The following is a 21713-nucleotide window of genomic DNA, read 5'->3' on the forward strand; positions in this document are numbered from 1 at the left end:
GAAGATATACAGATGGCCAACAGACACATGAAAAGATGTTCAAAATCACTAACTATCAGGGAAATGCAAATCAAAACTACAATGAGATATCACCTCACGCCCGTCAGAATGGCTATAATTAACAAGACAGGAAACAACATGTGTTGGAGAGGTTGTGGAGAGAAGGGAACTCTCATACACTGCTGGTGGGAGTGCAAACTGGTGCAGCCACTATGGAAAACAGTATGGAGATTCCTCAAAAATCAACGATAGAACTACCATATGATCCAGCTATTCCACTGTTGGGTATTTATCCAAAGAACTTGAAAACACCAATTTGCAAAGGTACATGCACCCCTGTGTTCATTGCAGCCTTATTCACAATAGCCAAGACTTGGAAGCAACCTAAGTGCCCATCAAGGGACGAATGGATAAAAAAGCTGTGGTATATATACACAATGGAATACTACTCAGCCATAAGAAACGATGAAATCCAGCCATTTGTGACAACATGGATGGACATTGAGGGCATGATGCAAAGTGAAATAAGTCAGAGGGAGATGGTCAAATACCGTATGATTTCCTTCATTAAGTAGTAGATAATAACAACAATAAACAAACACATAGGGACAGAGATTGGATTGGTGGTTACCAGAGGGGAAGGGGGGAGGGAGGAGGGTGAAAGGGATAATTGGGTACATGTGTGTGGTGATGGGTTGTAATTAGTATTTTGGTGGTGAACATGATGTAATCTATGCAGAAATAGAAGTACAATGATGTACACCTGAAATTTTTACAATGTTATAAACCAATGTTACTGAAATAAACAAAAAATTTAAAAAAAATAAAAATAAAAAATAAATGACACACACACACACACAAAAAAAAAGAATTTGCATTTTATTCATCACAACAGCATAGACACAAACAAGAGCATTGCAGGCAGGACGACCTGGGTTCAGATCTTATCTCCACCATTACTAGATGTGTGGCCTTGGGCCTCAGTCTCTCACCTATAAAATGGGTATTATGGCAGGACCTACCACATGGAGTTGTGTGAGGACTAGAGTCATATGAGTAGAGAGCCTAGAAGAATGCTTAGCATATAGGAGCCTCAATAGCTTAGGCTGTTACTCCTACTGTTATTCAGTTTAAAGACCATGCTTGGTGCATTTGTGGGTGTGAGGACCCCCAAGGTCACGTGTGGTGGTCCCTGGCAGGGATGCCTTGCTCCTGCCCTCCCAGACCTTGCTGCTTGGGGCATAACTGACTACACATGTCCACATGTTGTCATCACATGGCTGCAGTGTGACTGTGCCTATGTGAGGCAGCGCTGTTACTCAATAATCTATTGCATGGAGCAGGGTGGCATCGGTGGCTCATTCAGAATTATACCCAGAACCTGGATATTAGATCCAGGTGCTGTGAGTTGCAAAAGGCTATTTTTACAACATAAAATTAAGTTAGACTGGAGTTCTAGGATGATGTGATTGGGGGGCCGAAGAGGCATCCCCGAACCTAGGAGGGCCTCATCTTGGAAGGCAGAATGCCATCGCCACTCCCCTGAGCCTGGGCTCTCCAGCACCTGAGGAACTCCAGAAGCAATGCTGATGGAGCAGACCCCAGACTAGTATGGTCTGGTCACACCAGCTGACGGTGTAGCAGGACTGCTCAGCTGGCCCACAAGTTGACAACCCTAGACAGGATCGTGGACAATGAGTGGAAAGGGACTTCGGGTCCTCCAGTTCCACTGTACTCATGGCGTGGCTGATAGACGTTCCATTTCTTCCTTCCCTGCCTTTGCCCCTCCCTTCCTCTGGCTGACAGGAGCAGACCAGTTCCATGCTTCCTGCCGCAGGGGAGGCAGGAAAATGGAAGCAGCCTACAAGTTCTTTGGCTTCATTTTCCACAAGCCTGAGTCCTTGGGGGTTTCTGGGCATAGATACCATGTCTTGGCCAGAAGTAAGAGGACAAGGAAGCTTCCTCTCCCAGAGAAGAGACGACCCCTAGCCAGGCCAGGCCAGGGGAGAATGTGGGGTTCTGTGGGGCCTGAGCTCCTGGCAGAGTGCCAGGCAGCCAGCATGTCTCCAGAGAGGACGTGACAACTCTGCAAACAGTTTCTGTCCCCTGCACACAGCCTGGAAAGTGTTAAACAGCTGCTTGGCCAGAGGGGCCTCACGGGGTGAAGGATGTGTCCGGAACAGCCCAGGGGGAATGTTAGCCCAGATGTGCATGCCTTCCCCGCAGACCTCCCCACACCGGGGCCCTGGCACCATGTAAACCACCTCAGCTGCTATACAACCCCGGGGGGAGCGACACCAAGAAGGACCAAGATGGAGTTTTCCACTGTCCCAGTGAAATGAGCGCTCAGATTTAGGAATTAAGTTAAATTACAGAAGATGGACTGAGTTGATGGACTGCAATTGACACCTGCCACAGACAAATAAGAAAACTGATGTTCAGAGGGGCAAATGAGCAGCGCAAGGCCACCTAGGTAGCATGGAGAGGAGGCAGAGCCAGCACTAGACCCAAGTCTGTGAGACTCCAAGCCCAGCACTGCCTTCCTGAAAAATGGTGTGGGGTGGAGGGCGAATGTCCATCAAGTAGGCCTGGTCAAAAAAAAGATGGGGCAGAGAGTGAGAGAGAGAGAGCCTCATGGACCAACATGGAGTGATCATCTGTATACACTACTGAGTAAATATAAAAGTGCATAGCTGCTGTACTGATTGCTGTATGTGCATTAAATAAATCTGCAGGACACAGGAAACTGGTATGCTGATTGTCTCCTGGAGGAAACTGGGTGATGGGGAGACGGGGGAAGAAGACTGTTCTCTGTGCAACCTTTTGTACCTTTTGGATTTTGAATCAAGGGAATGTATTACCTGTTCGTATTGAAAAAATAATAACTTTTTAAAAAGGAGAGTGACAGAGAATCTCCTTGTTCAACCCTCAAATGTGGTGAAACAGACTCCTACTGAGCACCCAGGGTGTGCCAAGCCCCTGGGGGTGCTGCAGGCTACACCATGATGGACAGGACACTGCCTCCACCAACCAGGAGCCCCTTCACCCCAGGCAACCCAGGACCGCCAGGCTGGGCAGTGGGATAAGCGACCACAGGACTCCCACAGCTCCTCCCAGCCACCCTGGGCTGTGAGCCGCAACTGGTGAGGGGTGAGGGTCTGTCCAGGGCCAGCCCCTGTGGGCCTGATGACCGCAGGGCAGCCTGGGCCAGAACCCCTCTGCTTCCCCACAGAAGCGAGTCTGCGAATCTGTGGACAGCGCGGGGGAGGTGGGGAGCCTGAGCCGCCTCCCTCCTGGATTTCTATGGAAAGGATCCTATACAATCGTGCGCTTTCTTCTCTTGCTTTAAGCACTCACTGCTTGTAACCAGGCAGCAGTTACCGTGCAGGCCAAATAAGCAGGGAGCCCCTAAGACGGAATTTCCACCTGGGTGGGAAGCGTGAGCAGGTACAGACTCTCTGGAAGTATAGCTGCGGTCCACCCCACTGGAGAGCCGCCTCCCTCCCCCGTACACCCTCCCTGCAGCCTTCTGCCCCACACTCTGCCCCCTGACCACACTGCTCTAGCCCCATCCTCGGAGTAGGCAACAGCAGCAGCAACCTGGACATCGGGACTTGCCACCCCTGTCCCCAGCACTCACTTGTGTTGTCCTTGACCCTATGAGTGTCCTCTGGACACACCAAGAAATGAAAAATACTTCCCCTTGGGGTGAAGCTACACCCATTGGTGTCCCTGAGACTCTCAGAGGGGCAGCTCTTCCCGGAGGAGTCCAGGGTCTGGCTGTATGAAGCCAGTGAATCACAGAACGCTCTCCCAGCCAGTGCTTCTGCTGCTGCTGTCATCCCAGGTGTACCCTGGGCAGAAGAAGGGGCAGAGCTGTTACTGTCCAAGGACAGATGAGGAAACCAAGACACAGGATTGTTGGAGATCTGCTCACCAGGTGGCTGGGGGCAACAGAGCTGAAATTTTAACCCAGGTGTCCTGACTCCAAATTCAGGTTCTCTTCACACTCTTGCTGGAAGAGAGCTCAGAGGTCACTTAGTATTTGCATTTCCAAATGATGAACTGAGGCCAGAGAGGGAGAGGGCAATCTCCAAGGTCACACAGTGTGTAAGAGTCAAAGCCAGGTCCCAAGAACACAGCCCCTGTCTCCCACTCTCGCAGCCCTTGTGGCTTCTGTCACTTGGATAAGAAAGGCGAGCTGGCTGAGATGTCCTGACACCTTCTTCCTTATTAGCATCCCCGATTTGTCCCAACTCACTTCATTTCTCAGTTGCTGCCCCTAGACTGGTGTTGTGACTGAGGCAGGTAAGTGAGTGTGGTGGTCTAGGCCCTCGACTCTAGGACCAGATGCACAGAGGATGATGACCATGTTGAACTGGGAAGTGCTTTCTCTGCCTAAAGGCTTCAAATCCAATTTTTAAAAAAATGAATGCTTCAAAATATATCAGTAGAGTTTGTGGGAGTGGGGGACATGGAGGGAACAGGACTGGCCGTGAGCTGGTAATTGTTGAAGTTGGATGTTAGGTACATGGGTAATACTATTCTGAGTAAATGTGTATATGTTTTAAATTTTCCACAATAAAAAGTTTTTTTATTAATGTGCTATCAAAAAACATATTGGGGGGCCAGCCCAGTGTCACAGCAGTTAAGTGCACGCGCTCCGCTGCAGTGGCCCAGGGTTCGCAGGTTAGGATCCCAGGCGTGCAGCGATGCACCACTTGTCAAGCCATGCTGTGGTGGCGTCCCAAATAAAGTAGAGGAAGATGGGCACGGATGTTAGCTCAGGGCCGATCTTCCTCACAAGAAAAAAAAAACATATTGGGTCCTCAAGTCATATTAGATCCACAGGCCATCAAGTAGCAAACTCTACTCTAGACATTCCTGAATATCCCCCTGGCCCTCTCTTTCCTTCATTGCAATTCTCTCTGCATAGCCCAGGACGGGGGATGAGTGAGGAACAGAGACATGTCAGCTTGGGAAGGGCTTGGAGTTGGTCATCCTCAATGCCCAAGAGCGTAGACTCTGGGGATTTGGATGGGTCCTGTAAAAATGGATGCAAGTCACACCCCCGGCACCCTGTCCAACCCCTCCCATCCCCACCCCCTGCCCGTCCTCCCTGCACCTCATTGTACCCTGCTCACCTTTCTTGAACACTGCTTACCACCCACCACACCAAGGGAAACAAGCAAATCTAAGGTTTGATGTTCTCAGTCTGTAGAAGGGGACATATTCCATCTGGGCAAAAAACAAAATGCATGAGTGGCCTGGCACAGGCAGGGCTAATGTGAGTCTAGGGAGCAGCAGACTTCCAGCAAGACCTCACCAGCAGGTGAGCACGGCACAAGTTCTGGGTGGAAGGCGGTGGGGAAAGAAAGTGAGGGCTTTATTTTGCCTTCTGTCTTTCTTAAGCTGACTACCATTCACCATAATCCCTCTTCCACACCCAAACATCCTCCCAGTTTATAAAGTGACGTCGTGTAATCTTCCCAACCCTGTGAGGTAGGCAGTCTCCCCACTTTATAAATGAAGAAACTGAGGCTCCGCAGGCTCAAGTGACTTGCCCAAGATCACACAGCCTGTACATGGCAGAGGCCAGGGCTGCTGACCCTAATTGTAACGTTCTCTCCTCTCCTCCAGACTGGGGAGGGGTGGAGGGAGTTCCCTGTCACTGGGCTCTGCAGCTCTCCATGGACATGATGATAGAAAAAGTAAATGTCATGGAGTTTTCCAAATAGTCAGCTGGGGTGGCAGGAAGTTTCGATGGGCTGCTACTTAACTGCAAGTGTGATGCAGTTTTGTAATGGGGGAGAATTGTTAGAGGTGATGGTCTTCCTTGAATGGGTCTTCTGGGATGACATGGATGGGGGACATTTGGATTTCCTCATGTACTCTGTATGATAACCCCCAAATCTCTCCTGAGTGTGCTATATACGGAGAAGCCAAAAGAAGACACTGACATTGTCCACATGAACTGGGACAGTGACTTCAGGTCTTACACCAAATCTGAATTCTGCCTTCCCTTTGCTGTGTGACCCCAGGCCAGACTTTTCCCTCTCTGGTCCTCAGAACATCTGTCCAGCAGCCAAACCAAGTCTATCTCCCGTGCCAACTCACTGCCCAGTGAGACTCCACTCCCTCCGTAGCCTCCTAGAGAAGGAGACTTAGGGAAGGATTGTCACTACTCAGAAGAAACATCCCATACCCTCCCAGGTTTGGGAATCTGGCACCCAGTGGGTGACAGGCAGCAGAAGAAAGATAATCATTAAGGGGAAGAATGAAACGGCCATCCAGCTCTGGCCTGCACAGAGGTTGCTATTCATGCTTTCTTCCTCTGTTAATTTGGCTTGTTTTTCAAACACGGGTCTCCCTTCAGAAGCAGCAGCAGCAGCAGAAGGCAATGTTATTAAAAACAAGTCCGTTAGTGGGCATGGCGTGTGGACGCAGTCTAGAGAGTTTTGGCTGCCAAATAAAGACTTTATTGTTGTCATGCCTCCTTTCCCAAGCTCCCCCCCTCCTCCCCTCGCTCCCTCCTCTCCTCCCTCCCTACAATCTGCCCGTCCCTCCCCCTAACCTAACCTCCCCACCCCAGTAGGATCTGGTGGAAGAAAAGTCAGGCAAACACAAGCACGGAGGCACCACTGGGAGCTCAGAACTTCTAGCAGGCTCTCTGCTGCCACAGCTCCACGGAGGTGGGGGAGGAAGAGGAGGGAGCCTTGCCACTCTAAATCCAGAGCTGAGAGGAGGGCAGGTGTGTGCAGGTAAGCACAGTCGGGAGATGGGCAGGAAGACTCCCTCCTCCAGCAACTTTCCTCTTGATCTGTCCAACCTAGGTTACTGATCTCGTCTCGGTCTTCTCCTTCTTTCCTTCCTTCCTTCCACCTTGTTCTGCTTCCCAATGAGCTCAAACCAGCCTTCCTCTCTCCATCTGCACCCTCTCCCTTTCCTTCTCTTCGTCATCCTACACCCGTGAGTCTGCTTGCTGCGGAGGTTATACTTCCTTGGTCCAGATGTCTGTGGTAGCACAGAGATGATGCTGCCACAGTGTTTCTACACGTGTTTCCATAGAAACCACTCTAGAACCCATTTCTCTGCACCTTTCACATACTGTCACAGGCGCGCACACACACATCAAACAGAGGCTGCACTTTCACTACACACACACACACACACACAAATACACAATATGAAGGCATCTGGTCCATTCACCTCCACTCTCTGACTGCATCTGACATGCAGAGCTATACCACACAGTGCCTAGATACCAGCAGACACACACACACACACACACACACACACACACACACACACATTGCGTCTTGTCTCTCACCCTCTGATACACCTCCCCAGCTGTAAGAGCAAAGAGAAAGTACGTCTTCCCACTGAGATGGCAGAGCCAAAAGAAAATCATGTGTCTTGAGTCTAGGCCGAGCAGGGAGGAGATGAACAAGAGCAGGAACCGGAAGGATTTCTTAGTTCTTGAGAACTTAATTGGGTAGGAGGGAGAAAAAATTGGCTTTCCAACCTGCACAGTATCTTCCCAGTAGCTTGAATTTCTCCATCTCATTGGTCCAAAACACTTGGCTTTTGGAAAGAAAGAGAAGAAAGCAACCCAGCTTCCAAGCCTTAGAGGTCCTAATTCCAAGCTATGAAGGCAGTTCATTTATTTTCTCTGCAGGCAGCCAGAAAATATTTCTCTCTAAAGCCATTTCGAAATTATCCTCCTTGGCGAGGTTGGCGAGGCATCCTTGTGGCAGAGGAAAAAAGACAGTAGCTCCTTAATCAGCTAGGGAAGGGAAAACTCAGGTGGGTCACTGAATGGAGCTTGTTTCCTAATAGGGTAGACCCTTTCCCAACCACAGAGAGTGCTGTTCCAAGGCAGGCAGGGTGTGGGCTAGAGCAGGGTCCCCAAATATGGTTCATCTTCAAAATCACCAGGGGTATGGGAGGGGGTATGGAGGGCTTACTAAGAATACAGGTGTCTGGACCCCTCACTCCAGACCTCCTGGATGGAGACCCAGTGCTTGAGAACCTGAGTTGGGGCCTGAGGGAGACCCACGCTGGGATAGAAGAGCCCAGGACCCCTGGTGCTGGTAGCAGGGCAGAGAGCTGAGTGGTCTCCTGGACAAGGACAGTCGGATGGAGGGGCTCCAGAGTGTCCCAAGTGGGCCACCCTCTTTTGGGGAGTGGGAACAAGCACCAAGGGAACAGGAAAGACCTCCTTTGTGCTCTCCGCCTCCTTCCTCCTTGCAAGCACCACAGCCACATCACGGAGAAGCGTCCCAGGAAGTCCCTCACGACAGCTCCACAGAGCTTAGGTTTCTTCCCGCCTGCTGATCTGCCTGCCCTGGGCCTCCAGGGGTACGGCGCATCTACACCCTTCCCTGTCCCTTCTACACCCCTCTCCTCCTGCTGGCCAACTGTCTGTTCCGATGGGCTCACCCTTTGCACCTCCTCTCCCTGGTGGGCGGCCCCATTTATCCAGCATGAGGGGTAAGTGTTTCAAGGCTGGAAAGGGCAAAAAGTCCAGATGCAAAAGGCTGGGAAGGGAAGTCATAAGTCACAGTGAGCTCCACAGCCAGCTGAGGAGGGGAGATTGCAGCTTCCCCAGCCAGCGCCCTCCCCTGCTGCAGAAAGGCCTGGGGGATAGTGGATTGGAGGGACAGAGGGGGCATTCCCTGGGTGGCTGGGGCTTCTATGGTCTCTCCAGTTAGTTGGTTCTGAGACCCACGTGTGGTCTCGCAGCCCCCAAAGGGAAGGAAGTTACTTTGTGTGGAAGAGCTGGGGGAAATCCAGGCACCAGGACCCGGTGCGAGGCCCCTGCCTTCAGGTGGAGGGCAGGGCTGCTCTCTGGCCAAGCTGAAGGGAAAGATACCCCATTGCTTTGAAATAATGTCAACAATAGCTGAACATTCACTGAGCACTCACTTTATATACACATTTACTCATTTAATCCTCAAAACAATCTGATAAGAAGATGTTAGTATGCTCATTTCACAGATGAGGAAACTGAAGCTCAGTGGAGCTAAGAGATTTTCCCAAGAGCACCCAGCTAAGTAGCTGAGCAGCTGCAGGTTGGGACCCAGGTCTATAAGCACCTAAGGCATCAGACAGACTCTTGTAGGCTTCCTTCAGGGGGTGGAGACGCTAGGGGAGGAGGCAGAAAGGCTGTCAGAGGGGCAGAGCCATCTCACCCTTGTTTCTTCCCCAGTCCCTCGGAATGGAAAACTTCTCTTCTGGACTAGTGGCCTGAGGCCAAAAAACTTTATTCTGTTTACACTTTGCTTTGTGGTAGACGCTGGGGAGACAGATGGCCACTCCATGACAGTGTTATATTTATTTTTAGCACTCTTTGATCTGCAGTGCAGTTTAAAGTCGCTTATCACACTTGCTTCTGACAACCACTGAGGAGGAATATAGGGATAGGGAAGCTTTTGTTATCCCCATTTTACAGAAAAGGAAACTGAAGCAAAAACAGGGTCATGTCACTAGGTAGTGGTGGCTGGGCTCAGAACTCTCGCCCCCTGTCAGGTAGGCACCATGGTGCTCTCGCCCCACTGCCCCAGCCAGGCTCACCTTTACACTGCCTTGACCCCCAGGAAAGGGGCAGATGCACCAGTGGGGTGCTGAATGCATCACACCCCCGCATCAGCCCTCTCATTGCCTCAGGACCACACAAGCCCTACTTGGAGGCTTTGAAAGGGTCTCAGGCAGCCTGGGTGGGCCTGCCTCACTCCTCTGCTAACAAATGAGTGGAGACCACCTGATTCTCCTGGTTTCCAACTCCCTCTGGGCTTCAGGAGCAGATAAAGGGAGCAGGATGGCTTTCAGAAGTCTGAGTTTAGAACAGAAAGAAGGGAACAAAGTAAGACGGTCATCGCAACGTCCAGGGGATGGCTCTGGGCGGAGGCAGCCCCAGTCTCCACGGCGGGGTCGCAGGCTGGGTTACGCCCTGAAGGCTTAGAGGTGACAACTAGACAGGAAATCTGACAAGAAAGAAGAATGTTGGGCCAGCATATACATTCAGGGGCTATGGAGGGGTAGCATCCGCTAGAGAATGTTAAGGGGACACGGGCGGTGAGTCAGCCCTGTGGGGCCCAGGCTCCACGTGGAGGCATGCCACGTGGAGGGGCATGGGGCGGGGAGCTTTGTGTGTGGGGGGCAGTCCGTACAGGGAATAAATTACTGCAAGAAAAGGGGTAATATTTAGCACTTGTCCTGCATTAGAGCACAGTTGAAAGGGTGAAGCCGGGGCCAGCCCTGTGGCTTAGCAGTTAAGTGCGCACGCTTCGCTACTGGCAGCCCGGGTTTGGATCCCAGGCGCGCACCGATGCACCACTTGTCGGGCCATGCTGAGGCCGCATCCCATATACAGCAACTAGAAGGATGTGCAACTGTGACATACAACTATCTACTGGGGCTTTGGGGACAAAAAACAAGGAGGAGGATTGGCAATAGATGTTAGCTCAGGCCGGTCTTCCTCAGCAAAAAGAGGAGGATTAGCATGGATGTTAGCTCAGGGCTGATCTTCCTCACAAAAAAAAAAAAAAAAAGAAGAATGCCAGTAAGTAGTGTGGAGAAATCCTTCAATTCGGGAGACATACCCAACCTCACTCCCAGCCCAACCCCAATCCCAGACTCTCCATGCAAAGCCAGTTACCCTTAAACTTGCTCCTAATGACTTGACAAACCCATGTGGACCTCAACCCAGCCCTGCCCCAAGCCTAACTAATGCATCAGTCCTGGGCATTCAAATCTTCAATAAATGAATCCACGAGCTAGACAGGCACAAGAGCTGTCTCACTTTAACAAGCAGAGGCTGTCTAGAGAGTCTGCTCCTTTATAAACATGTAAATGAAATAACGAAACCCTGCCATTTGTCGACACTTTATCCTCTAACATGCCTTCATGTGTGTGATCTCATTTGATCCTCACACAGATGAGGAGCCTGGGGCCTGGAGAGGAGGGTCAGAGCCAGGATTCAAGCCTAGATCTTCAAATACTTGGAACTGAAATTTGAATTTAAAACTCTCTTAGGAAATGTTCTTAAAAGGAGATGGTGAATTTTGGGTTGGGCAAAGCAATTGCTTTTTCCTCCATGAAGCAGCAGCTTTTCGAAAGCCAATGCTGGCGAGCAGGGCTGCATAAGGGTGGTGGTTGTAGATGGTCATTGACTGAGCAGTGAGCACAGCCCAGCACAGTTGGGAGTTGGGGAGGTGCTTGCAAAAGCATAACAAATTTAAAAATCGCACACACTTACGATCTACCCTAAGGGAGCTTATGACTGGATAAAAGGTTCTGGAAGGTAGGAGCATAAGAAAAATGTGACTTTGGTCTTTGACGGGGGGACTATGACTCCCTTGGAGTCCAGGACCTCCAATCTGTCACATGGATTCTGGTTTTGGAGACTCAGCACATCACGGCGCATTGCCAGAGCAATGGCCGCACCATCAGGACTGCCCTCCACACAGTCAAGCTCCAGCAGGAAGGGGCGTTGCCCGATGAGAAAAGCCTTGGAAATGAAGGCTATTCCCTCAAGAAAGAAGCATGGGCACATGCAAGCGCACGCACACACAGAACGGTTCAGCTGCGGGGCTAAGAGAAGGGGCGTTGAACAGATCCAGTTTCTCCATGGAACAGGCCCAGGAAGCTTTTCCCCGGGAACCTCCTATTGGCTCTGAGAGGAGCTTGGCCAGGCCCCAGAGGTGTGGAATGTGCAAGGGTCAGAAGCACTGGTGGGGACATGAGAACTTCCCGAAGGATCTGGCACAGAAGATGGGGAGGAGGAAGGCCCGTGTTCACTGGGGATGGAAGGAGTGGGAGGCTGGCCTGCCGGGTGGAGCTGTGACTGACCTGTGATTCTGTCACTCCTGACCATGGGGACCAGGGCTGCCCATGCCTGGAGCCACCGAGAAACGCCCTCGAGCAAGGGCCAGCTGCCTGAGTCACTGTGCCTCACGGAGCAGGCTTTTGCTGGAAGCTCTGGACGAGCTTTACTTGCTTAACCCGGGGCCCAGTACCTGGAAGGTGCGTTTGGTGACAAAGGCAATGAAGGGAAATAGGGAAGCCCCAGCCAGTGCTGGGGCGCCTCCCTGGGGCAGGGCTTCTCACAGCACGAGACATTTCTTGCTGATTTTCAGGCTTACGGGTGATCAGAAAATAAAGAAATGCCAAAACAAAAAAAATTCAGGGTCACAAAAATTGGGGCTTCTAAAAATGTTTGTTTTTAGCATACTAATGCTTTAACCGCCCCCTTACAATGTATATGCAATATGACTGTGCTCTTTTCAAGAATATTACAGGACTTACTTACATTAATTCATAGTTCACCAATTACAAGTGGTATGGGGTCCGCAACAAGCCTCAAGTTTAGTCTTATGATGAACGTCTTCTCTGTTCAGTCTTCTCATTGTATCCCCAAGACTATTACATCCTCACCCCAAGATAAAGCCAAGAATCTAACTGCAAGGTCCTTTGTGACAGGAGGTCCAGGGAAATGGTCCTCCTGGACCCCTGGAGAGGCCTGCCTGGAAGAGACCACCTAAGAGGGAGGTGGAGAACAACAGTGGCTGCAGGACAGTCTCCTCCCCGTCCCTCCTCATCCGCATTCCCTCCTCCCCTCCCTCCCTCACTCCCTCAGTGTCCTAAACAGGGGCTCACACATGCACACGTGTGGACATGAGTTTGCTTATGTGCACGGTACCGGGAGAGGAGCGTGGGTGTGTGTGCCTGAGTGTGCAGGCTGGGTGTCGAGGGTGTGCGTGAAAGGTGCAGGGAGACGCCCTCTGCCTCTCTGGGATTCAGCTCTGCCCTCTATCCTGTCCCTTGTCACACTTAGCTCCTCCTGACCATCTGGCCCAAGACTAAGCAGCTGGTGAGGGGCTTCTATCATCTTCCTTTGATCAAAGTCAGCAAGAAGTCAGCACTGAGTCACGCAAGGGAGGGTCTAAGCCGAAGCCGGCTCAAAGGGAGGAGAGCAAGAGACCCAGCACAGGGGTGCTGATCACAGGGTCCAGATGCAGCTGGGGACACACTCCAGCCCGCTCTCTCTCAGAGAACCCCAGGAAACCTGCATCCCCAACGTGTCCCAGAGCCCAGGAGGGGGAGGGGTGGACCACATAATTGGGAAGCAACAGCAAGGAGGGCCAGTGGGAGCAATGTGGGAACGGGGATGCTGGCAGGAGACCCAAGAGGGTGTGATAGGGATGCAGGACCTGGGGAGGGGAAGGTACAGGAAACTCTTCCCTGGCCAGGAGAGGAAGCCTGTGGGAGCTGCCACTTTCTGTCTACAGCCGTGGGTCTATTGTCTTTTCCCCAACTTAATTCAACCCAAACCACATGGCGCTATCAAGGGGTCATCAGGGCCAATGGGAAGGGGAATCCCAAAACATCCTTCAGCAACCTATTCCACTATGTCACCAAGGCCAGCAGGAAGTTCTTCTTGATATCCCACCTCAACACCTCATCACCAGTGGATATGGGGAGCACAATACTAGGTCAGAAGCATGTGTGGTTTCCCCACAGCTTTCCATCTCTTCCCTGTTTATTTTTCTAGGAGCCTCCACATCTGGGGAGAAATTCTTGATGTGTCTCCTGCTGACAAAGACCAGCATTCTCTGAGCTGAGCACAAGGGCAGGGGGCGAGCAGGGCGGGCACAGGGGTCTGCAGCACTCTCCTTCCTTCCCAGGGTCTCCACAAGCTCTACTCCGGAAGGCAGGAGACCTGCGTGTTTGTCTGCGTCTGCTGCTAAATAGCTTCCTGGCCTTGGCAAGCCACTTCTTCCCTCCAGTACTCAATTTTTATAAACAGTAGAGTCTGGACTTGATTGGTGAATTTCAATCCATTTTTAGCAATGCCACTTTTTTTTCAAATGAATGCTTTGGCTAAACCTCAATATGTATAACAGATTAACAAACACAGAGCTGCTCAGGTTGGCACAGGAGTGGGTTGGGGGTGCCCCAGGGTCATCCCCTCGGTCTCCCTCCACCAAGGGGGCTCCACAGAAGTGGGGGCACAGTTTGAAACCATTGGGTTATGGGATCTCTAAGGACCCTTCCACATGTAACCCCCAGGACTCTGTGGTTCATATGTCCTGACATCTCTCTTACAAGGACTGGGATGATTTTCTCATGCTGCAAATGGGGAGACTGGGGGCCAGGGAGGTGAAGGGTCTTCTCCAGCAAGCCCCAGGACTCCTGATCCACAGCCCAACATGCTTTCTGCCAGGATGGCTCACCCTCTCCTGAGCAGGCTCCACACACTGAGGGCTAGGCCTCTGGGCAGGGGATCCAGACCCACAAGCCCTTGTTCCTTTTTTACCTGCTGGATGCAGACAAACAAGGAGATGCTTCCGCAGGCCCCCCATACCTCCGCCAGAGCCTATCCTGACCTATTCCAGCTGCAAAGACAAGGCCCAGCAGGCTGACCACCTCCTGTTGTCTCCTCCCTGCAGGTGCATCACCTGGATCATGAGGTCATCCCTCTGCTGGCTCCTCCCACTTCTCCTCATCCTGGCCTCAGTGGCCCAAGGCCAGCCAACAAGACGACCAAGGCCCAGGCCCAGGCCCAGGCCCAGGCCCAGACTCCAGCCCACACCCAGCTTTCCTCAGCCCCATGAGCCCTCGGAACCTACAGACCTGCCTCCTCCCCTCCCACCAGGCCCTCCATCAGTCTTTCCCGACTGTCCCCGGGAATGCTACTGCCCCCCTGACTTCCCGTCTGCTCTCTACTGTGATAGCCGCAACCTTCGAAAAGTCCCTGTCATCCCATCTCGAATCCATTATCTCTATCTCCAGAACAACTTTATAACTGAGCTCCCAGTGGAGGCCTTCAAGAATGCCTCGGGCCTCAGGTGGGTCAACCTGGATAACAACCGAATTCGCAAGGTAGACCAGAAGGTGCTGGAGAAACTACCCAGCCTGGTGTTCCTCTACATGGAGAAGAACCAGCTCGAAGAAGTACCCTCGGCCCTGCCCCGGAACCTAGAGCAGCTGAGGCTGAGCCAGAACAGGATCTCCAGAATCCCACCCGGCGTCTTCAGCAAGCTGGAGAACCTGCTGCTCTTGGATCTCCAACACAACAAGCTGAGTGACGGTGTCTTCAAGCCTGACACCTTCCAGGGCCTCAAGAACCTCATGCAGCTCAACCTGGCCCACAACATCCTGAGAAAGATGCCACCCAAGGTCCCCACGGCAATTCACCAGCTCTACCTGGACAGCAACAACATTGAGACCATCCCCAACGGCTACTTCAACGGCTTCCCCAACCTTGCCTTCATTCGCCTTAACTACAACAAGCTGTCAGACAAGGGACTCCCCAAGAACTCCTTTAATATCTCCAACCTGCTGGTGCTCCACCTGTCCCACAACAGGATCAGCAACGTGCCTGCCATCAGCAGCAGGCTGGAGCACCTGTACCTCAACAACAACAGCATTGAGAGTGAGTGTGGGCGGGGTGGGCCGGGGCCCCAGGGTGGGAGGCTGGAGACTCTGACCAAGCCTCAACCCTTTCTCAGGGGCCTCAGGGTGGGGTGGTGCAAAAAGCACCCAATTTGGCACTGGACTTCAAATCTTGGCCTTCCGCTTACTATCTGTGTGATCTTGAACAGATATTTCACCTCTCTGGGAAGTTTCCTCATCTGTAAAATGAGAATGGTAATAATACCTTCTGTCACAAAGTTGATTTAATTGTCTAATACGGATAAAGTGCCTAGAATCCCATGCTTGGAGGGTAATAGGTTTTCTTCCTCCATCCCTTCTCATCAGCCCCAACTTCTTTGCCCTCCAGATCTACAAGGAGGATAGACATGGGATAGAGTCCCAGACGTTCCCCTAAAAACAGAACAGTGACATGTAAATGCCACTCCAAGATGTCCTGGGCCTGCCACTGCAGCAGCTGGCAGCTGTGACAGGAAGCTTCTTCCCAAGTCTGAGTGTAGGTTTTGAAGTGTCTGTAAAACGTATCCACAGAAAGTCAGCAATATACTCAGGGCAAGCAACTGGTAAAAATGTGGCAGCCAGAAAAACATGTCTGCATGCAGGTGCTTTCTGAATCTATCTGGAAGGCTGGAATATTTAACCATATAAGACAGTATATTTAAGGCAGAATTTGCCTAAGCTACGTTTACAGGGGCCTAGGTTTGGGGTATAAATTGCCATCCAGAAGAAGAAGCTGGAAGTTGCAGTTTTGCTTCAATCAAAAATGTTGGGTCTGAGCAGAGCCCCAGCAGAAAGTTTTAAAAACAAGAGAGAATATTACCTGGTCCTTGAACAAAATCAACTACATCCTGACACACAATGAATGCAGCAACGTAGGATGAAGGGGACCAAGGGGGAAGAGAAGCACTCCTAAAATAACATTAGGAATCCTTAGTTTCCAAGCCAAAGGATGAGGGAGACTGTTGAATGTCTACAATCTTGAAACAAGTGGATGGGAGAAGAGGCTTCTTCACTCATCTGGGATACTTACACAAAGTGGGGGAAGCCTTTTTAAATCTTACAAGAAACAGATTCAGGAAAAAGGAAAACTGTCTAATTTTACCCTACAGATAGTAAACTGATGAAGAACATTACCCCCAGGAAGCTGGATAGGCCGAAAATATAGACAGAAATGGTACCTTTAGTAATAAATGGCTGACAGGTCTCTCCCGGATTGTGGAAGAACCAGCTGTTGGATATCCAGCCTTCCGAGGTTGAAGACAAAAAAATCACACCCTGTCCACACAGGCCCCCCCCCCCGCCGCCAACCAGCCCTCCCATGCCCCTGACAGACAACAGGGCCAAGTGGGATCTCAGTTAGTGTGATGATGCTGTTCTTAGGGACAATCATAATGCTGCCACCTACACTGTCCTTATGTTTGCAAAATGCCTTCACCAATATTCTCTCATCTGATGTAAAGGGCAAGTGCCCTTTACATGCTCACCATTTCACAGATTTAGGAACTGAGCATCAGGGTGGTAAGGTGACAGTCCAAAGTCACAAAGGCCATAAGAAGAAAATCCACCTATGGCAGGTTCTTTCTGCTACGCCAATGATAAAGAGAGAAGAAGGAGAAGACGAAGAAGAATAACAACAACAACTGCAACGCCAACCCCACCGACAGTCAAAGAGGCAGGGCTCAGGGACAATAAAAAATTCATTTAGAAGATGACATACCTTATGTCATCTAACAAGAGGTGAGGGAGAAAATGGAATCTCATTTTCCATTTGAACCTACCACAATTTGGCCACGACTGACCTTTCCAGTTTACTCTCCCTAGAATCAGTAATCATTTTCAGCATCGATAGGATTATCAGGCCCCTAGACCCCTGTACCCCCCAGGCCCCCTTTCTCCTTCGTGTCATCCCTATTTCAGCTCACGTAACTACCTTCTGTCCATCTTTCTGTCTCACATCCAGTTCACAGGAAAACCTCCAGAGTAATTCTCACATCCACCTGCTGGCTTCACCCCATTGTTTCTCCACACTGTAGCTAGATTCATCTTTCTACAGCACAAACCTGATCACAAGACCCTTCCAGATTTAACACCCCAGGACGTTATGGTTCATATATCCTACCATCTATCTCATAACGCAGTCCTGCTCAATGCCATTCCTCAGAATGGAGATCAAAGCCTTAGTGAAATATTTGAAAGCCTACCATAATTTTTGGCTATAACTTACCTTTCCAGCTTATGCTCCCTAGCACATCACAGTCGACTATTTACTACTCCCAGATTCTGTCATGAGCTTTACGGCCTCCACAACTTCATTCAAATAAGTCCCTCTATCAGAACACCAGCCCCCAAGTCTCCACCTGTTGTAATCCTACCCATCTTTGAAGGTCTAACTCAAAGTTTACTTTCTCCATGACTCTTCAGAGTGAATTTCCAATAACAATTGTTGATCAACTTAATTAGTTTTACAAACAAGTAAAGCAAACCTGGAGGTTAGGGTCGACTCATCCATGGCCACGCATTCCCAAAGCCAGCCAGTTCCAGAGAGTCCTGACTTTCAGTCTTCCACCCCTTCTCCTTCCTGTCTTTGCCTCCAGCCCCGTCTGTCCTGACTCCCCCGCACCCCCTCACCTCTCCTGCTGACTTCTCCCCTTCTTTCTCCATAGAAATCAATGGGACCCAGATCTGCCCCAACAACCTAGTCGCCTTCCATGACTTCTCCTCGGATCTGGAGAACGTGCCACACCTCCGCTACCTGCGGCTGGATGGGAACTTCCTGAAGCCGCCCATCCCGCTGGACCTCATGATGTGCTTCCGCCTGCTGCAGTCTGTGGTCATCTAGGCCTCACTCTGCCCCTGGATCTCCTCTGACTGGACTTGAATGCTGGTGGCCCAGGCACCTATGCCCACCATTCATTTTCTCTTTCCCGTTCTTGCTCCTAGCTTTGTCTTTCTTATCCCAGCTTCCTGAGGCAGGTACAGGCCACATATCCTGCAGCACCTGAGGCTTCTAGATCCAGACTTCCAAGGTCTTGACTTGGTCCACCCAGCTTAAAGACACCCACTGCACACCCAAACTTCTGGCCCCCAAAGCACAGATGTGTGTCTAAAGACGTCATATTCCCTTCTCGCTCCTCCTTCCCCCATCACTCCTGGGTAAGTCTGGGCCATGGACTGACATCTGGATCTTGGTCCTGGCTGAAGCAAACAGAAGATGGTCAGGGGCAGCCAGAGGTGATGTTCGGAAAGGCTTGCTGGAGATTTCTCCATTGTGAGCAGCTCTGGCCCCAAAAGGCCAAGAAACCCAGGTCCCCTTGGCCAAGGATCCTGTCTTCCAAAACTGCCGCTCCACGGCCTGTTCACCGGCATCAGACATCAGGGTGGCTCTCTTCTCCAGAGAGGAAGTGCAAGGGAATGGCCGAGGGAGTGTTGGAGGGTCAGGGTTCCCGTGAGGGCCTGCATTTGGCTGTGTCTTCACCGGATGAGCTAGGGCCCTCCTTCTCTGGGGTGAACACAGCACACATCCTCCTGGCTGGGTCTCTCTATCCCAAGAGCAAGAGCAGGGAAGGACAGTCAAGGAGAAGGCTCAAAGAAGCAGGAATCAAGCCGTGGGAGAAGAACGGGAGTCAGAGCCTCTGGATGGGCCCGTGTGGGTCCACTTGGGTCCTGCAGCCCGCACGGTCACTCAGGACAAGAGGCCTGCTGCCCTGGGGAACACAGTGTCCACACTGGAGGGTACAGAGCCACCAGCCCCGCGCCACCATCTGTTCTCTATCAGTGTGGATGGCCCAGTCCTTTCCACCCTCCAGGAGCGGTTCCTGAGAACCCCTAGAGAAGGGGCAGAGCACCTGGAAATCTCCCAGAAGCCTCTTCCAAGTGTCTAAATTGGCCTCCTCTCTAAGACAGACGCATCAGCGACACCTGGTGGCTGGTGCAGGTCACAGCTGGCTCCCATCTTCCTCACCTCTCTCTGATGTGGCCTGGGCTCCAACGTGAAGAGCCATGGGCGATGTGCATGGTCTCTCTCTCCTCTGGGGTCTAAAGGGCACAAAGTACAGAGGCCCTGAGGTGGGGGCTGACTCCCATCCTGAGCGAGCACCAGTGGGAACCTTGGGGAACTCAGGTAGGGTGCAGTTTGTTCCCATTTGCTGTGACCTTGCCAGTCCCTTCTGCTCTCAGCTCCCATATCTGTGAACCGAGGGGAGATAAGATGCCCCTCCGAGGTCCCTCTAGCGCTCATGTTCCAGTGTAAGGCTCCACCCTTTATAATCTATATATATATATATTTTTTTTTTTTTTTGAGGAAGATCAGCCCTGAGCTAACATCCATGCTAATCCTCCTCTTTTTTTGCTGAGGAAGACCGGCCCTGAACTAACATCTATTGCCAATCCTCCTCCTTTTGTTTTTTCCCTTTTTCTCCCCAAAGCCCCAGTAGATAGTTGTATGTCATAGTTGCACATCCTTCTAGTTGCTGTATGTGGGACGCGGCCTCAGTGTGGCCGGACAAGTGGTGCATCGGTGCGCGCCCGGGATCCGAACCCCGGCCGCCAGTAGCGAAGGGTGCGCACTTAACCGCTAAGCCACAGGGCTGGCCCTGGCTCCACCCTTTAAACTATGCTCTAATGCAGGACAAGTGCTAAATTTTACCCCTTTTCTTGCAGTAATTTATTCCCTGTACGGACTGCCCCCCACACACAAAGCTCCCCGCCCCATGCCCCTCCACGTGGCAGGCCTCCACGTGGAGCCTGGGCCCCACAGGGCTGACTCACCGCCCCCATCCCCTTAACTTTCTCTAGGGGATGCCACCCCTCCATAGCCCCTGAATGTATATGTTGGTGAGGGTGGGAGGATGTTCTAGAAATGAGTAGGACACAGTGCCCACCCTCAAGTTAGGTTGAGAAAAGTTCTAGAGATTTTTAAGAAACTGGATTAAGCTATCCCTAAGTTCAAGAAATTCCCATTATACTCTTTCTCATCTTTCTCTTTTGCTAATTTACAGAAAACAGGGCCTGTTTCATCACAGCCTCCTTTGCCATGCTCCCATACAACTGCCTCATTCTTCCCAGCAGCAGCTGGTTTCCCCAAAGCTCCTGCTTCAAGTAGATGTATTATTGTACCTGTAAGCAACCCAGCGCTCTGGCCTGGATGAGCCCCCTTCTGCACCTTATTCACACTTTGCAACCTCAGCCCCCTGGTGAGGCCCTCAGGGGAGCATAGCTCCTGTGGTTTCCCAGGAGGGAGGGGTCAACCCCACTCCTGCAAACCTGAACTGTTCTGTTTCAGCAGCAACACAATCACCATCATCCCACTGCCTGTCTAGAATACGTCTGCTCCCTCCATTGCTCCCTGCGGCTATAAGCTAGAGAGGATTCAAGTTCAGTTGGCTTTACAGAAACATCCCCCACGATGTGCTGATTTCCCCCGGGTTTATGGAAGCCCCCCTCCATACACGAGTTCACTCTCTCAGTGCCGTTGTGTGTACACAGGTGTTTATGTGTACTCTGTACCTATATCTGTTCTTTCTTGAAGACCATGTTAACTTTGTGAAACAACTTTCACATTCCAACATGCTTCACAGCAGAGGAAATAAAGTAATATGTAAAATATCCTGCTTGAACTTGACATTGTGAACAGGTCAAGAATAATACCTTAAAGTCATCTTGCCACTCCTGTTTTGTTTTTTGTTTTTGGTGAGGAAGAGTGGCCCTGAGCTAACATCTGTGCCCATTTTCTTCTACTTTGTATGTAGGACACCACCACAGCATGGCTTGATGAGCAGTGTGTAGGTCTGCACCCAGGACCCGAACCCATGAACACCAGGCCACTGAAGCAGAACATGCAAATTAACCACTATGCCACCGGGCCGGCCGCAAAAGGATCCTATTCTTAAGAAACTCTAAGAAAACGATTCCAAAGCCTTTTCTCAATGAATTTCCCCAAAATTCACAACCCTCATGAAAAATTATTCCTAGAGTCAGAGCAGAAATCTGACAGCTACATTTCACGCCCAAAGCCTTGGGTTCTTTAAACCCAGATACCAAATTGTTGAGGGTCACCCAAATGCTCAGTACTGAGCCAGACATGGAAAGACACAAAACAGTCACCAACCCTGACGCAGCAAAGCTTGCAGACTAGTGGAGGAGATGCTTATCACGCAGATGTTCCCAGGAGGGTGAGAACGGGGTGCCCGGAACCACTCTTCAGCTTCCAGAGTGAGCTGTGATCCTTCTGGCCACACCATCTGCTTTAGGATGAAAAGCTCCCAGGCTGCACACAC

General features: G+C 51.1%; 1 protein-coding gene across 1 annotated transcript; it reads left to right on the top strand.

Annotated features, from left to right (window-relative positions):
* The first annotated feature begins 6699 nt into the window (after positions 1-6699).
* Positions 6700-20966, top strand: PRELP (proline and arginine rich end leucine rich repeat protein). Its single transcript, XM_004425153.3, has 3 exons — positions 6700-6761; positions 14454-15439; positions 18102-20966. Exons 2-3 carry the CDS (start codon positions 14470-14472, stop codon positions 18275-18277), a joined length of 1146 nt encoding a protein of 381 aa, XP_004425210.1. The 5' UTR covers positions 6700-6761; positions 14454-14469; the 3' UTR covers positions 18278-20966.
* Positions 20967-21713: the final 747 nt, after the last annotated feature.

The sequence above is a fragment of the Ceratotherium simum genome, chromosome 2 (assembly GCF_057802395.1).
Source record: "Ceratotherium simum simum isolate JZ-2026a chromosome 2, ASM5780239v1, whole genome shotgun sequence".
In the NCBI taxonomy this organism is placed as follows: domain Eukaryota; kingdom Metazoa; phylum Chordata; class Mammalia; order Perissodactyla; family Rhinocerotidae; genus Ceratotherium; species Ceratotherium simum.